This window comes from Calypte anna, chromosome Z (assembly GCF_003957555.1).
Source record: "Calypte anna isolate BGI_N300 chromosome Z, bCalAnn1_v1.p, whole genome shotgun sequence".
Taxonomy (NCBI): Eukaryota; Metazoa; Chordata; class Aves; order Apodiformes; family Trochilidae; genus Calypte; species Calypte anna.
The window spans coordinates 38,768,949-38,786,035 of NC_044274.1; the positions used below are offsets into that span (position 1 = coordinate 38,768,949).

At 35.8% G+C, this 17,087-nt stretch overlaps 1 protein-coding gene across 1 annotated transcript; it reads left to right on the plus strand.

Annotated features, from left to right (window-relative positions):
* Window positions 1-659: 659 nt before the first annotated feature.
* On the plus strand, window positions 660-16,680 carry ANXA1 (annexin A1). The gene is made up of 13 exons (XM_030467122.1): window positions 660-707; window positions 4,177-4,253; window positions 6,226-6,349; window positions 7,004-7,098; window positions 8,000-8,113; window positions 8,695-8,785; window positions 9,698-9,777; window positions 10,722-10,778; window positions 12,080-12,173; window positions 12,785-12,880; window positions 13,894-13,952; window positions 14,867-14,989; window positions 16,342-16,680. The coding sequence occupies exons 2-13, from the start codon at window positions 4,188-4,190 to the stop codon at window positions 16,399-16,401; spliced, it is 1,059 nt and encodes a 352-aa protein (XP_030322982.1). The 5' UTR covers window positions 660-707; window positions 4,177-4,187; the 3' UTR covers window positions 16,402-16,680.
* Window positions 16,681-17,087: the final 407 nt, after the last annotated feature.

Below are 17,087 nucleotides of genomic sequence, written 5' to 3' on the forward strand. Positions count from 1 at the left end.
CCTTTTATAAAGCCTGCCACTTTCCAGGTGTTTAGAAAAAAACAAACCAAACAAACAAAAAACCCAAACCCAAACAATTTTTTTTATATATATATATACATATATATATATATGTACATAAACACACATAGGGTATCAGTACTGAGTTTCAGGCATGTGCCATTTATGCCACTTGCCCATGCACAAACAAAGCAAAGCCAACAGCCACCAGAGCTCAGTGAAGCATGGAAGATGCGTTGACTCTTTATTCTTTCAAAGTTTCACTAAGCAAAGACATATTTTAATATATCTACTTTGAAGTAGTATCAGACATGTCAAAATCTGAAGGGAGTAACTATGTTTTTTTAAACCTCTTAATCTTACACTGCCAAAAGATTTACTATAGCAATTTAGGACAGCAGGGGATGTGGTCATGGCAGGGTAGGAGAGCTACCAAGGCATGCTCACTTGTTGTCTTTTCCCTTGTGAAATCTGCTCCTGCTTTCTCCAGCACATAGTTTTGCAATGATGTGTTTTTTTCGTGTGGTTTTGTGTTTTGGAGACTACCCAGACATAGTTGCTGCAAAGAGCAGCTGGTTGCTGGGGCTGTGCAAACACGATAGTTGCTAGGTGGGGTCTCCAGGGCAGAAGTATAAGAGTACTGCAAGCACTCTGTGCCCTGACTCCTGACAGGGCCATCCTGAAAAGTCGTATTTGTGAGGAAGAAGGTAGGTTTCTCTAAATCTTTCCTGCTGTCAGTAGATTTAGTAATTTTAAGAGTTGTACACTAAAGTTGTCAAGTGACCTGTTGCAGTTTTCTGTGTTGGATTTGCTGGCATGGGAAAAAGGGGGTGTGGATGAGAGAATTTATTTCAGATTTTAAATATTTCATGTACAACAGAAGGGTTTGGAAAAATACTGCTTTATTTAACACATGTGAAGAACTGGAAAAACATAAAATATTGAAAGCAAACTTATTTGGAGTTGACGTATATGCTCTCTATTTGCCTTTGTAGTAGGCTGCTGCAGAAATCTGCACTGGAGTTTCTGGAAACTAATGTACTTAGTGTGGAAACTTAAAAAAAGAAACAGCTGTTGTTAGTTCAACAACAGTTTGCTACTTTGACACTATAGAAGTTGTTGCTTATGAAAGTGATAAAAATGAGGTAAAATAATCTTTTTCACAGACTGGAGGAAAACTTAGTCACCAGTTTTGTGACTAAGACCTTAGGCAAACATCATAAGTAAAGGCTGTATCATCTGGGGTTTTTTTCTGAAAAATCTTTCCACTGAATTTTCCAAGGAAGAGATTGTTTTCCTCTCCAGGGTTTTCAGTCATATCCAGTAGACTTTCAAAAAATAAATTACTGTCTTGGATCTGCTGCCTATTTTTCTAATGGGTTTAAATTATATTGATTTATATCAAGATCCTGGTAACTATCATTGGACAGTAGTCATCTCATACAGTTCGTGATATGGTTAAATAAACATGGAGAAATGTTGTCATTTGCAACAGACTGTAGTGTAAAAGTGCAAACAGGCACTTGATATGGAATAGCCAGAAAAAGTATCACACTTTTCTGTAGTGCCTTCTGTATTCACCGTTCTATAGGTAATTTTTCTTTTCCTGCTCATAGACTTTATTGAGAGTTTCAAAATAAAGAAAAATATATGTCAAAAAGCCATCAGTTCTTCCAGTCCTTTTCAGACTAAATTAGAATAATATTTTGACTTAGTTTATCCCTTCTTGACGTTGGTATTATTTACATGAGCTGTTTCCACTTGAGAGAGGTGTGAGTCAAGCTGGTAAAGGCCTCTATCAAGGAACTGTCTGCCTACTGAGATTTCAGTTTTCTTTTTCTGTTGGTAGCCATAGTCTCTGAAAACCACATAAATAATTTTATATGGATGGTGTTTTCTTAACTTTACAAGACAATTTAGGCAGAGTAGGGTCCCAGCTCTCATGGAGAACCATTGCCTACTTTGACTTGAATTAAAATTACATTAGTTTTTTGCTAGACTGAAATGGATCTGCATGCCAGTGTCCTTATTTTAAAAGGACGAAAAAGTCTTTGTTTTTAAGGTGCAGAATTCTTTTACTGTATCTTTAATTTAAATTAGAATAGACAAAAAAGTTTAGAAGCTTAATAAAACAAATTAAGTGCAGGCTTGCAGCCTTCTGTTCTGGTCTGGGTGTGACGGGTGGGAGTGGAAACAGGCAGAAGAAATGGAGATGTTAGCAGTTCACTCTGGAGCCAGTTTTACCAGCTTCATTCCTGATAAATGTTACTCTATCAACAGCATGGCTGTTTTGGTCCCACCTCTTCTCAGATCTGATGGTGTGAGGCTGAATCTTGTTTCTTAAACAATTATACATTCTATGAAGCTATCAGTCAACAAACATATCTGTACATGTCAGTACTGGTGACTCAGTGCACCTAGTACAGAGACTGTAAAGTGTTTTCATCCTATTGAATATGGCCTTGATGTGTGCTTTTATAAAATGGAGCAGAACTTCTATAGCACTTCATCTGGCCTCATACACCTTTTCTTTCAAGATGAGGTAGGCACAGGAGTCACTGTAACAGCTTGGTAATATACTGGTTTTAATAGTAAGGTCAGTATATTTTTCTGATCCTCAATAAATGTCAGGTGCACCAAAGCAGATCCTTACAACTTCAACAATATGCTGACTATTATTTACCCAGATAAGACCTACTTTCACATATAAATAAGTCATCTTCAGTTTTCTAGCAGTGCAGAAAGAGCTGAATTTTGTACCCTTGGGAATGAGAGAAGTGCACAAAAAGCAAGAGTTTTCTCAGAAAGAGGGAGTGTAGGTGGCACTTGCTTTGGAGAGTTGGGGGAAGGGTGGATCTGGACTGGATAGCTGGAGGAGGTCTGTGGGAGGTAGCAGCCGCTTTGTTGGCAGATGATTGTGGAACTTTGTAGTTCTGCTGTGAGGGAAAGGAAAGAAGCTGGGCTTTAGCTACACTGCTTGGTCTTCTTAGGTGTGTGCTACTAAAATGTCTGCTCTTTGGCCTTCCTTGGGACACAGGGCATTTGTAAGGCAAGAGTGTTTGCAACATAAGCAGCATCATTTTTTATACTTGGATGTAAGAACTACATTATATGATCTGTTCCCTAACACTGTGAACCACATTTTGTATGTTCATGCTAGACTTTTCACAGACACAGATTGTCAAGAAACATTATTTTATTTGTGCTTTAAAGACAAAACTTCCCTAGAGTTTGCTATGGAAGTGTGTTTTGGGAAGAAAAAACCCAAATCTATTTTGAACAGACCAAAAGTATTTTATTTGATTAATTAATACTGTTTGTTGCCTCATTGTTTCTATGAGCAAACAGAATATTCCTCACAGCACAATAGTTATAAAGCAACCTATTCATTATTTTTGGGTGTTGAATAATAAATTACATCACCTTAGCACTTCTTTACCTTTCTGCATGGTATCTGGACTGATTTTCATGCTGGACTTATTTTCTTTTTGAGTTCCAAAAACCAGAAATAACTATTTTCCCCCCTGTTCTTTGAGTAATGCTCTATTCTTCAGCAGAAATTTTAGGAAATACATAACAAAAAAGGAACAGTGCAGGTTAAACTGTCTGATTTTACTCGTCTTCCTTAACAAGGGGCTAGTAAAAAAAATTACATGAGAATATATTTAAAAAGGGAATATCTTTTTTCTTAGCATAGCACACAAGAGCTCTAACCTAAGTAGATGATTAGACAAGAATATTTGTTTACCATAGAATCAAGTATTTTGTAAGCTGAATGGACATATCTGACATGTTAAATAATGGGGAAATATAGACTTCAATTTGGTTTTGGTGACTGCCCTTATGAGTCATTGCTAATGTTTACGTACTGCCATAGTATGCAAGAAAATACTTTAGCTTGGTTAATGTTCTATTTCTAACACAAAACTTCTGCAAGTAGCTGACGTTGTAAGGGTGAGCAAGCAACTGTGGAGCATTGCATTACTTTGGCAAACATGAACAAAAGTTACCTTGCTTCAAATAGCACAAATAGAACAATAGGTCAGTAACTGCTTGTGAAACTAGTCTCTGTGAATAACAGTTCAAAACAAAAGGTTTTGAGAGAGGGAAGCCTTGAGTTTCACTAGTGCTGAAAGTGGTGAAAAATGTTTTGTAACTTGATGCATCTCTTCCCAGAAACTCTCAACATGGCTATGGTATCAGAATTTCTGAAACAGGCATGGTTCATGGAAAATCAGGAGCAAGAATGTATTGTAAGTATTATCACCTTTTGAGAATATCATCTTTACTTTTAAAAGTGATTTAAAGGCATAAACCACCATGTCTTTCATATACTAAGCAGGGGAAAACGTATGGTAAAACTCAAGCAGAACAGAACTGTTGCTCAATTTTATTGTAGCATATAATTCACTCAAAGTTGTCCTCTCTAAAGAACTAATCTGATGCACAAATATGTGAATGTTTAAGAAATGTTCAGATGAGGTATATGGGAAAAACAGAGACTCTTAGCCTCAGGTACAGGAAGTCATGAGTTGGAGTCTATGAATGTAAAGAAGGAACAAAAGTCATATGTCCTAGGTTTCATATCAAAGAGTCACAGTATGTAGTAAAACATTTCAGATAATTATTAACACTTCACTAATTAGTAGGGAAGCTTATTGTGGTGAGAAGTCAAGAGTTATTGCATTGGTGACATGGAGAATTTGTGAATAGTGAAGTTAGTTCAGACACTGCAGTGCCTGTCAACGAAGGTAGAAAGACACATTGAAGTCACATATGATTCTAAAGAGCTTTCATAATGAAAAAAATTTGAATATATGGGGTAATCTTTAGTAAATAAGGTTTTCTTAGATTTTTGTGGATTTTGTAATTTTGACTGTGCAACATTTTGTACATAAGCCTTTTGCTCCACAGTCTCATCCCCCTTGCACTCCCAAGGTCATAGGTCACTCTTATATTCCTGGTTATAGATGGTTTCCTACTGCTAGTAGATAATTTTATTACAGAAACCAATATACAAAGACTAACTTGATGTGCCTGTGAAACAGGCAGCACACCAATCTATGGGCTTATCACACAAGTCACAAGTGATTTTTTTTAGATCATGCTTTAAGTATGCAGTCCCTTTACTCTCATTCAACTTCTAGTAATATAATTGTGTAGAGAGTTGAACATTTAATTATCAGGCATTAGGAACATTCAAAATTCAATACACAATGCTGTATGTAAAACAAGTATTCAGAAGACCTTGACATTTGTTTGGTGTTATTTAACTTCAATGGCAAGGGGCTTAAAGAAAATGAAATAATGAGTTGTTGAAAAAAAGGACAGTGCATTGGTGATTCTGGAAAAGTTTATCTAAACTACTGTTTTGGGTTTTTTTAATTAAAAACTCACCATATGTCATACCAAGGGGAATTTTATATGATTATTTATTCTAGGAATTTTGAGACATTTTAAAACTTCTGTAGAATATGGTAATGAATGTGGCGGTGGTCAGGTAGTTCTGCTAGGTTATAGACCCTACCAGTAACTTGATTTTTCATTCTGCTTACTTAAGCCACGTAATCTGTCAGATAGTGGAATTCATAATCCCTAGTTACTCCCAGAGCATTTTACACATTTAGGGAGTGTCCATCTATGTATGAATTTACCAAAGGCATCCAGTGGATAATGCCAAGTGTGGCTTAATGTCTTGAGCTTCAAAAAACCTGGGTAGCAGTTCTCCACTTCCTTCTAGTATTCAGCTTCTCCAAGATCTTGCATGCAATAAGTGCTTGTGTCCTTAGACATGAGTCAGCTGGGAAGTCACTTTATTGTGAAGCACGGAGCACAGTCAGTTTGCGTAAGATGAGTAAGGAAGTTAATAGTGTTTTGCTCACAGAGCCTGTAGGCTTTAACTGTGGTTTCAGAGCCTTTAAAATTTGGTTACAACTGCCTAGCATGACGGTTTAGAAGTATTCTCCTGTGGAACCCAACTTTGAGAAATAGGTCTTCAGATGCCTAAAATAATTAATGAAGTATTCTCTTTTTAGTATAAAAAATGTGAAAGGACTAGATGCACCAATGCATTCCAATTATGAGCCTGCTTAGTTCTTTGGAGTTAGAAAACTGTGTGTTCCTTGATAGTCCTATAATAGGCAGTCCAAAATGTGTGGTTTATTTAACCATCTAATGCATCTTTGTAAAAATTGCCTTTTTTTTTTTTTTTTTCCTCTTCTGCAGAAAAGTTCCAAAGGTGGCTCTGGAGTACATTCTTCAAAAGGTGGCTCTGGAGTACATTCACAACACCAACAGTTTGATCCATCAGCTGATGTTATTGCTCTGGACAGAGCTATTACTGTAAAGGGTAAAAGGAGTAAACATTTAAGCAACTACATTATGACTCTTCCTTAGGAAATTTTGAGAATAACAAGCAAGAGAGGTGCCTCTGTTTTTAAAAGCTTGGCAGTTTCAGACCTTAATAATACATTACAGTTCACTAATATATTGAACGAAGTGTTGTAAAAATTTAATTTCTAGAGATTAGAATCTCTAGAATTTTAATATTGCAACAAAAATATTGCAACACACCATACTAATATCTTCTTACTTCACTTCCATACAGTTCCTACAAGAGAGTGAATATGCTGATAATGTAGTATATACTTCTATTGCTCTTCTTTCTTTTAATGCAGTTCACATTTGAAATCTTTTTCAGTTTACCTTACTGAGATTAAATGAGTATGCCATCTAATTTTTTTTTAGTTATTTTGTAGAATAAATTCAGCACTCTGAACATTTTAAGACTTTCAGTATGAAATTTTAGAACCAACTTTCTCTGTACTATGGGGGTCTGCTTATTAGTATCGTTCACTTCACCGTGCATTGTAAATCAGTAGATGATTAAATTTTTTTCATTGTTTACTCTTTGGTGTGCCAAGAAATCAAAATAAGACATAAAGAGCAAGATCACTACAATATTTCCAATATATTTGACATGTTGTTTTTTGGTGACTCATAGGTGTGGATGAAGCTACTATCATTGACATCTTGACTAAAAGAACAAATTCTCAGCGCCAGCAGATCAAAGCTGCCTATCAGGAGGCTAAAGGAAAGGTAAAATATATTCAAGGCAAACTTAAATTTACACCAGGAGTATCAGTGTTGCTCGTGGATCAGATGTTACATACCACTTTAACTTCCTATAACAAAAAGCTGCTGTCTTCTGTCTTCCGTAGTTTGTGAAAATCATGACAGAATGCTAATAAACTGCATTCCCAATGCTGAGACTTTGAATATGGAGGCTACTCTTTTTAATTAAAAACAAACAAAAAAATGGAGTTCTGAGTTTCTGTCCTTTTGAGTACCCTAGATCCTTTAAGTCCCCAAAATCCCAAAAATTCTGTAAATGCAGAAATTTCACTGCCACCTGTGAGACAGTCTGCTGAGAGAAAGTGAGAGGTTGATAACTTGGACATGGAGATATCTCTGAATATTTAAGTCCAGATAGAGTACTATGTAATATAAGAAAGTTGTAGGACTGCTAGTCTGTTCCACAAATATACCAATAGTGGCATAGGGATGGGTGTATAGGCAAGTGTTCTACCTCTGCATGATAAAACTTCTGGTCTGAGAAGCTTGGAAATTGCTGAATATTTCTGGAAAATATTTTAATTGCTTTTTCTCTCTATGAGAGTTGTTATCCTGTTGAACCTATAACTCTAAACTGAGATTACAATTAGACAGTTAGCTTACAAGTTACTGTTTCCTCCTTGAAGAGAGATTTCCTGAATATGATGTGAAAGCACTCCTGAATAATTACTGTAAAATATACTTACTGTAAAACCCTGACATTTTGATTAACATAAAAGAGACAAATATTTCTAATGGGCCTTCATAATTCTATCTGGTAGTTAAAGGAATGATGAGTAAGATTTATCAGAGATCAGACTTTGGCCTCTAGCTGAGAAGAATCTTACTACCATTTATTAATTTAGACTGTTTCTTTCTGTCACAGACTCTGGAGGAATCCTTGAAAAAAGTTCTGAAAAGCCACCTGGAAGATGTTGCTGTGGCTCTGCTCAAAACTCCAGCTCAGTTTGATGCTGAAGAATTAAGAGCTGCTATGAAGGTAAAGCAACAGCTTCTGAGAAAAACTGGCCTATAGATCACAGTTATCAGGGCCTGTAAATGATGCTGGACTTGATTTCAGACCTTGTGTGTTGTCCTAATTTTAATCCCACTTTGTACAATAATTCTGTACTGGTAATCCAGATTCTGAGAACAATACCCAACAGTCTCTACTGAGTTTCAGGACTGGTTAAAAACAGTATTCTTTTGTGAGAATGAATATCTGCCTTCTGAAAACTGGTTGCTATTGTAGTGATAGGAAGCCTTAGAGTTTGCATACACATATATGTAAGAGAAAGCAAAGGGGAAGGGCATATTTTTCTACATAAATTTTACTTTCATGTCTTTTATTTGCACTGCTCTTTCCTTTTAGTGCTTCTTTTGGGTACTGGTGATATCAGATGTGAAAAAAAATTCTAAAAGAGCTGAAATAATACTATTGTATGGGAGCACAATGTTCCTCATTTATCTTCCTTCTTCCACATGGAAGACAAGTCCATGATTTTCATTTTATTGCTGGTCCTTTAAATTTTAGGTTTGTTGTATAAAATAACATTTCTAAAAATTCAACTATGTTTTTAGGGGCTTGGGACTGATGAGGATACCTTAATCGAGATTCTGGCCTCAAGAAACAACAGAGAGATCCAAGAAGCCAGCAGATACTACAAGGAAGGTAATTTAGAGAAAGAAAGAACTATTAATGAGATGGCTCTGTAGCAGATACATTGCAGTCAAAGCCCCGCTTCTCAATTCGAGAAGCGGAGATGAAGCTGTAGAAGGCAAATTAAGCTTCTCGTAAGATTGAAACAGAGGTCATACTGACTTTTGACCTACCTACATCCCAATGCAGAGGGAAAAGACACATCGTTACCATGAGAACTGCAGATGTCAAAACCTAGTCGCTTCTCTTGTTCCTAAACTTTGTCTTATCACCTAAAATCTTATTAGGTTTAAAAAGAAGCTTATTGAGAGAGTAACACAGATAAGATTAGCAGTGGAGCAACAAGTGAACTAAAAGCAGTCTTTAAAGAGGTAACCGAAATGTAAAGTGGTCTTGCTCATATATGTAGTTTACTGTAGTCAATCAATGTTGCCTGATTAAATAATATTTTATGAGATTATGGGCTATCTTTTTCAACAGACTTCCATTCGTATGGTTAGTTAGAAGGCAAAATGTTTTGTGATTGAGTTTAGTTCTGAGTAAGAATAGCTAGACATAAGAATGAAAGACAAATGGCTCAGAAAAAGTGTAAGGTTTTCCTTTTACACAGGCAGGAGCCCAAGACAATGCCACCCACAAAGCCACAGAAAAGGACTTTTGCAGATTTTGGCTTTGGCCTGCAATTTCACAGAACATCTCAGGGATTAGAGGGCATGATACAAATATATTCACTCTCTTTGAGCTAAATGAGAGAAAAAAAGAAAATTGCATTTCTAGTGGACACTTTTAAGTTCAAAATGGAGAAAAAACTGAAAAAAACATGCACTCATAGAAAAGCTTGGGTTAGGAGGGACCTTTAGAGAGCATCCAGTCAATCTATTTGATAACTGAAACAAAAAATTAATCTTTTTCTGTTGATTTCAGTGCTGAAGAGAGATTTGATACAAGACATTATCTCTGACACATCTGGGGATTTTCAGAAGGCTTTGGTTGCTCTAGCCAAGGTACGTGCTTAAGCATTTTGAATGACACTACCCATAATAAAAAAATTTGTGTTGTCAAGACAGTTCCAGAGAAAACCATGCAATAATTAAGATTTTAGCTACCAGTTCTTTCCTTGCTTTTTTTTTTTTTGATTTACATATCTTCCACAGTATGAAATAGTTCTTAACAAGCTATGTGAGATTTTATCTCTAAATTTTAAAACCCAGTGATGTTTACTACTTATCAGTTTTACTTTTAAGTCTTGTGTTCTGTAGTAACTCTCTGTAAACACTTGAAAAAACAACAGGATATTGTCATGTCAATTGACTAGAAATAGGAAAAAAGGAAATCTGTACAATTAATGAAGCAAAACTTCTGCATCACTTTTAAAGTATGTTTCTAGCATTTAGGTAAAGGGACGAGGACAGAGAGCTAACAAATAGACCAAATGATTTGTGAATTTATGTTTAAAAGCAAGTGAGTTTAAACACTGGAGATGCCCTTACAAGCCTTTACAAGACCCTTACAAAAATGTATAAGTATATGATTCCATGATTATTGAGTATGTGTATCTGAAGCTTGTACATTCTTGATGGATTATTTTTTAATAACATCCACATAGGTCAATTTGATTTTCACTTTTTTGGTTCAAACCAACTTGCAAAGTCTACTGAATGGCCATCAGGGAAAAAGTCACATCTTCCAAGCCTTCCAAGCCTTCACATCTTCCACATTACAAAACAATCCTTAGAGGGTTTTAATATAAGGCTTCAGAAAGAAGTTGTTGGTGGTCTTAGAATACAACAGCTGTATTCACAGAATGATTGAAATTACTGTATCTACCTGCAAATATGTATTATGTTATGTATGAGAATGGCAGGTGAGAACTCTAAAATGCTGACTTTTGGTGAACTGATTGCTTGTGAGTACCAGTGAAATGTTATTTATTTATTTATTTATTTAGGGTGACCGATGTGAAGATGTTCATGTGAATGATGAGCTTGCTGACAATGATGCCAGGGTAAGATCATACTTGACTCTCAGCAGAGCTTCCTCATCTGGCTTACTTGAGGTTGCAAACTCTGGCTGCAAATATTCTACTTGAATCTTCTACATTGCAGACTTATTAGAGATTTGTATTATGCAGAGATCTTTTCTGAGGGGATAATATTTTACAGAGTTCATGTAAGCTTTGTTATCTGAAGGAAATTAAATCTTCACCTTATGTCTACAGATTTGATACAATCTTCCTTCAATTTATAACACAGTTCTTGAGCTCAGAGACAAGAATACCTATGTATACAGAGAAACAGATGCCATAGCTTGATGAGGGTGAAGACTGCATTTTGTTAGCTATAACAATAGCTTCAGAGTAGAGAGCTGCTCAAGATTATTGGCTAAACCTAACAGTAATTTTCTGACTAATTCTAAAATAAACAACAGATTTTATTCTTCCTTATTTCTTCCACCATTAATGTGACTATTTTTATTAAAATGTTGATAAACCTTAACAGTCTTTTTTTGAGTTTTCACCTATAAAATCTTAGATTACTGTTACAGTTTAAATGCAGATTGACTTTAAATTGATTTTTTTAAAGTCCTGCTATGGAAAGGCCAGCGAGCAATCCTGCTTTTACTCCTGCTACATAAGAAGTTTAGTTTTGTAATCAGCCCTAGATATGAAAGGACAGTGAATTAATAGCCTGACTAAGCTCAAAAGTTCCATACTGATTCTCCGGGTGCAGAGTCAGGTTTTTTTAAATCTTGCATCTCTGTGAAGATCTATATTACTTCTAGAGAGGTTGGAGGAGGTGAGGGAAATGGTGGAGACTCATTCACTTCTTTTCATTAGAGTCACTCCTGGAAAGAAAAGAAGTTCTTGATGCCTAGACTCCTCCTTCACATTTGTCCAGTTAATATCAGTGAAAATTTTGTTTATCTGAAGAAAGGTTGCTGGTCCTAAGTTCCCGTGTGTCTTCTAAGCATATCATGGCATATGACAGATATCTCCTTTCAAGAGTGTAATACAACCAGTATAGCTCAATGGTTTTCATACAATGTCTGAAAATATGTTTTGTAGCTGCATAGTGTTCTCTAGCTACTATTATAACATCAGTGAAGTAGGAAGTATTACTTGATAAACCTAAAGTTTTTTTACAGGTTGTGTAAAGGGGTTTTGTTCATTATTGGAAAGCAATGGCCTGCCTTCATCTGGTAGCCTCAGAAGTACAGTAATTCTGTGTGTATTTACTATGCTGATGTTAATTTTACTACTTTATTTTCCTGACAGAAAGAAAATTATTTCTTTATTTTCTATGACAGGCTTTGTATGAAGCAGGAGAGAAAAAGAAAGGAACAGATATTAATGTGTTTGTTACTATTCTTACTGCAAGAAGCTACCCACATCTCCGAAGGGGTAGGTTGGATTAACTTTCTGCTTCATGGGAATTGTATGTTGAGCATGGCCAGCTGCTGGAGTCAGGGAGATAAAGATTATCAAGGCATGACTCTGACTGCTACAAAGGTCTTTGTTAATTGGATTTATGCTTAGTGACCAAGAAAGCAGGTGGCAGCATGGATGTTCCACACTAGTAATGAGCAATATTGCTTGGGTTGTTAACATGACTATTACTCCAAAGTCTCACCTGGCTAGTGATCACAATGCTGAGGGATCAGTGTGGCAGGGGTTCTGAATGCTTCCAACATGACCTTGCTCCTCAGCCAGTTTTCCCTGGGTGAAGAGTCATCACCTAATGTTGCAGGCCCAAGTGGAGTCATTGGACTATCCCTGTACCTAGCAGTGGAAACACAAATCTTACCATCCTAACAAAGTCCTATTCCTTATGCTGATTCCATCAGTCTATGCACTTACACTGCTCTTTAGACTGTGCTTGCTGAAGAAAAGGGGAAGGATGGCCTACAATCTGTGTACATTGCTGCAGCATTGTGGGCAGAATAAGGCACAGTCTTTGAAGGGAGAGCACTATATTTTCATCACTGTTCACTGAGTTTTATTCCCTGGCTTAGTCTTCCAGAAGTACACCAAATACAGCAAGCACGACATGAACAAGGTACTGGATTTGGAGCTGAAAGGGGATATTGAGAACTGCCTGACTGCCCTTGGTAAGTGGTCCTACAGATTGTAATGTAGAGTGTTTTCTGAGTATTTGAAAGCCTACATTTAATTTCTCTCATACCTGCTCTGATAGGAAACCATTTTGGGCTTCACTGAGAAACCTGCTAAATAATACTTTGGAAAATGTAGTCTGAACATAAATGTTTAGTTGAGTTACTTGAAGTCAGTTAAAGTTAATGAATGAGTAGAGATATCTCTCCTGATAAGTAAAAAGTCTTTAAAGGAGAACAGATGTGTCATCAACACAATATCTTCATGGAAAGTCAGTATGACAAAGCAAGCTGTCAGAACAGGCATAATACATATCAAAAAACTAATACTTTGAACTTGTCTTCAAGAAACAAAAAACAAACCCAATCTTATCTAAATTTTGGGTTTCAAAGACAACTACAATAAATTAGTATTAAAAATACAAAAACTTTCTTTTTGCAGTTTTGATCAAGAAAGTGATTCTTACAAGGTTTACTATACAAACGTATATTAAAGACCTTTATGAATAATAAGGTGAGGCAATGACTCACTAAATCACTCCTATAAGTGGACCAAGGATGAAAAAAAAAGTCAGACAACCATCTTGTTCTCAGCTTTTGTATCACAGTCAAGTGTACCTAATATAAGGGGACGAGTCCCATCAGATCTCTCTTAAGAATCACTCGATTTAAAAAACATCAGATCATAACCTTCCACTCTGCTGTGGAAGACACAAAGGCTTTCACATTTTTCTTCTTGGAAACTGCACCTTTCTTAATTTTGTGGTAGTAAACGAGGGAGCCCAGTCTTGTAACTTCTTCCCTGACTGAATTGTTTTTTGAATAGACAGAGGAAAGGAACTGTTATATACTTTGATGACAAGTAACAAAGAAGTACATAAATAAGATATGCTGTTAAAACCGCTAAAACACTAAAACTTTTTTTGAGGAGTTTTTTGGGGGTTTTTTGTGTTTTTTGTTACTTGTGACTTGTAGAACACATATGACCTTATTTTACTGTTTCATTGCAGTGAAGTGTGCCACAAGCAAGCCAGCTTACTTTGCTGAAAAACTGCACTTGGCGATGAAGGTAACCTGAAGAAAGAACTTCTCTTTATAAGCATGAAGAGCTTTGTAGGAAGAAAAATAACAAGCTAGCTAGAACTCTCTAAGTTCTTTGTGTGATAGAAAAAGGACGGTGGAAAAACGTTCAATGTATATCTTTCTCACCCTCTTCTCTTTCCTTTGCAACCACTGAGTTTCTTTCCATAGAAGGAGCTGTCTGTTTGCTACTGAGTGTTCAAAAAACCATCTGTTCACCTTCACATATATTTTTTTACTCTAGACAGAGACAGAAATCTTACTGGAACTTCTCATTTTTTTAATGAAATCCCCAAACTATTAGTGAAAAGTAAATAGGAAAGCAATTACAGTCTGGACAAGAACTTTGTAGAGCCTAATTTTTGACAAGTAAACCATGGTTCTTCTGGAGAATTTGGAGCCTTAGTTGAGTGTGGCAGATAGAGATCCCGAAATACGCTAGTATGCAGATATTTTCATAACACCTGTGACTTGATTAGGACTAGTATGTGAAAAATTGAGTGACTCCCCATGAAAAATCAGTTCATTGTACTCCTAAAATAAATTAAATAGATAAATAAATAAATAAAAAATGAAGTTTAGGTTGTCTCTGGTGCATAGCAAGCACAATGAATGACATGTTTCCTTTCAGAAAACAGCTAAAAGAAATGTGTGTAAAAGAAATTCAGGGGTGGAGGTAGTCTGTCAGACGTGAATTGTGTTTATAGGGAAGAGAAGGGTAATATAAAAGAATACCTTCATGAGAACTGTTAAACGAATAGGATGTGACCTCTGCAAACCCACTAAGAAATCTGATGAATCAGCACACAGAACCTTGATTTAAGATGTTTCAGGTTTTGTTGTTGTTTTGTTGTTTGTTTTTGTTTTTTAATTTCTTATATTTCTTCTTTCTCTTATTGAAAGGGCTTTGGGACACGGCACAAAGAGCTGATCAGAATCATGGTTTCACGCCATGAAGTGGATATGAATGAGATTAAAGGTTACTACAAGAGGCTATATGGCATCTCTCTCCGCCAAGCCATTATGGTAAGCTTTCCCTCAGATGGTGTATGAAATGTAAAACAACCAAATGACTTTGGAAGATCAGCACAGGTTTGTTAACCATTTCTCAGTCACCAGTCTGCCCTGAGTAACTCTCTCTAGCTGAGTAACTCAGGTTCCCAACAACCCCCATGGTGGTAGAAATAATTAATTTCCTGGGGTAATGTTTCTGTCAGTAGTGGTAAGGTCACAGGATATCATCTTAATGTAGAACCCAAGAGCTGAATGGAGACTAAAGTGTCTCACGGGTTCCTGTGCTTGAGAAGACATAAGGTACATTGGCAGGAGAATAGAGATTTTTGCACTGACAGCTCTATGGGAGATATTTCATTCAACCTGTCTATTGGCTTTTAACACTGCAGGCACTTCTGTACATGTCATGTTAATTTGAAATTTATTTGGCCTGCTTTCCAGGAGACTTAAATAAAAATATCCTCTTAAAGATGACAGACTACCCAATGTATTCTCCAGAAAATTTAAACAAAGAAAATTGGGAAAGCAGCTTTATTCAGGCTAGGAGGCAATGCTAAAAAAATAAATAAATAAAACCAAAACAAACCAAGCAAACAAACAAAAAAACCCCCACCAAAAACAAAAAGCAAAACCAAAAAGCCCAGCTTGCTTTGAGTAGAAATGTAGTCTCTGCATGCATCAAATGCCTTTTTGATTTTTATTAGTGTCTCCTACCTTTTCAGCTAGGTGCCAAAGGTCACTTTTATTCTTCTACAGGAGTGTGATCTGTAGTTTAGTATGTAATTACATCACCTCATTGTGTTCCAAACTGATGATTGCATCTAAATGGCTTGAGGTACAGCTTGGTTACAGTAAATGATTCATATGTGTCTAGAAAGTACATTCAATTCGAGAAAAAATAGCATCAAATAATTACAATGCATATTTAATCCATATTATACACTTTTTCTCAGTTAAATACATATAGTCTTCTGGTGAACTGAATATCACTGTATTATTAACCTGTGTTTGAGATAATCCTATGTACAATGTGCATAGTGTAATGTTGGATATCATTGGTGAAGGCAGAAGTTATCACTTTATCTGGAGAACAAAAGCTAAAGCTCCTGGGTGGATAGAAATCTTCTGCTGTTCTTTATTTCTGGAATGAGACTGTCCAGAATTTTAATTATCCACATCTACCACTGATTCACTTCAGTGATGGTATTCAGTTAAAGCTCAGTCTGAGGTTAACACATATGTATTATCAAGTGATTAAGTTACTTATTTGCAGGTTTGATGTTTGGAACATGTATATTGAATACTTACTGAAATTTATTTCACCTTAGACTAACAATTGTCATTTTTTTTACTTAAATTGACAGGATGAACTCAAAGGGGATTATGAAACCATCCTGGTGGCTTTATGTGGAAGTGATAACTAAGTTTCATATTCCTGAAATGTACTCAAGCCTTCTTTCTGGAAATCTTTATATTTGCCTCAGCTGTCTATATAAAATACAGGCTTACACAGTGAGATTTTTGCAATTGTATGTGTTATGTCAAAAATGTCTAACCTGGAATGTATTTTTTTTCAGTGTCTTTATTCTGAATGGCATAAATATCTCTCTGGGCCATTATTTATCCAAAGTTAGAGAAGGCCCCCAGTTTTCTATTTGCTTGATTAATTTTGAAAAAGCCAAAGTTTTAATCTAAGCAAAGTAAATAAATTTTTAAAAATAAAAAATGAATCTGTGTAGAACCTTGTATGCTCCTTGTTGCTTTTCTGCATTTAATTTCAAGCTTTCTGCATACAGTGTATGAGAGAAAAATCAGTAAATGACTGAAGTAATCATAAAGCAATAGAACAGCATCACACACTATAGGTTAACCTGTACCTTTCCATTTCCATTCAGCTAGAGTTAATGTCAGCCAGATGTAAGAAAAGTAACTAATGATAACTTCTTTAAAAATGAACACTAGAAAAAAGCTAGCAACATCTCTGCGTTCTTTTTCTGCTAAATTCCAGAGGAAAAAAATATAAAAGAGAAAAGAGAGAAGAAATGAAAAAATTATTCATAGCCCATAATGGACTTTCATTTTTTTCCTGATGAGTAGTATAAATTTTTTA

What these genes read in the sequence shown, in the direction of transcription:
- ANXA1 (XM_030467122.1), top strand. Translation starts at nt 4,188, where the DNA reads ATGGCTATGGTATCAGAATTTCTGAAACAGGCATGGTTCATGGAAAAT. An exon ending in CTTTGGTTGCTCTAGCCAAG is followed by an intron (nt 9,778 to 10,721) that starts GTACGTGCTTAA and finishes TTATTTATTTAG; the next exon opens with GGTGACCGATGTGAAGATGT. An exon ending in AACTGCACTTGGCGATGAAG is followed by an intron (nt 13,953 to 14,866) that starts GTAACCTGAAGA and finishes TCTTATTGAAAG; the next exon opens with GGCTTTGGGACACGGCACAA.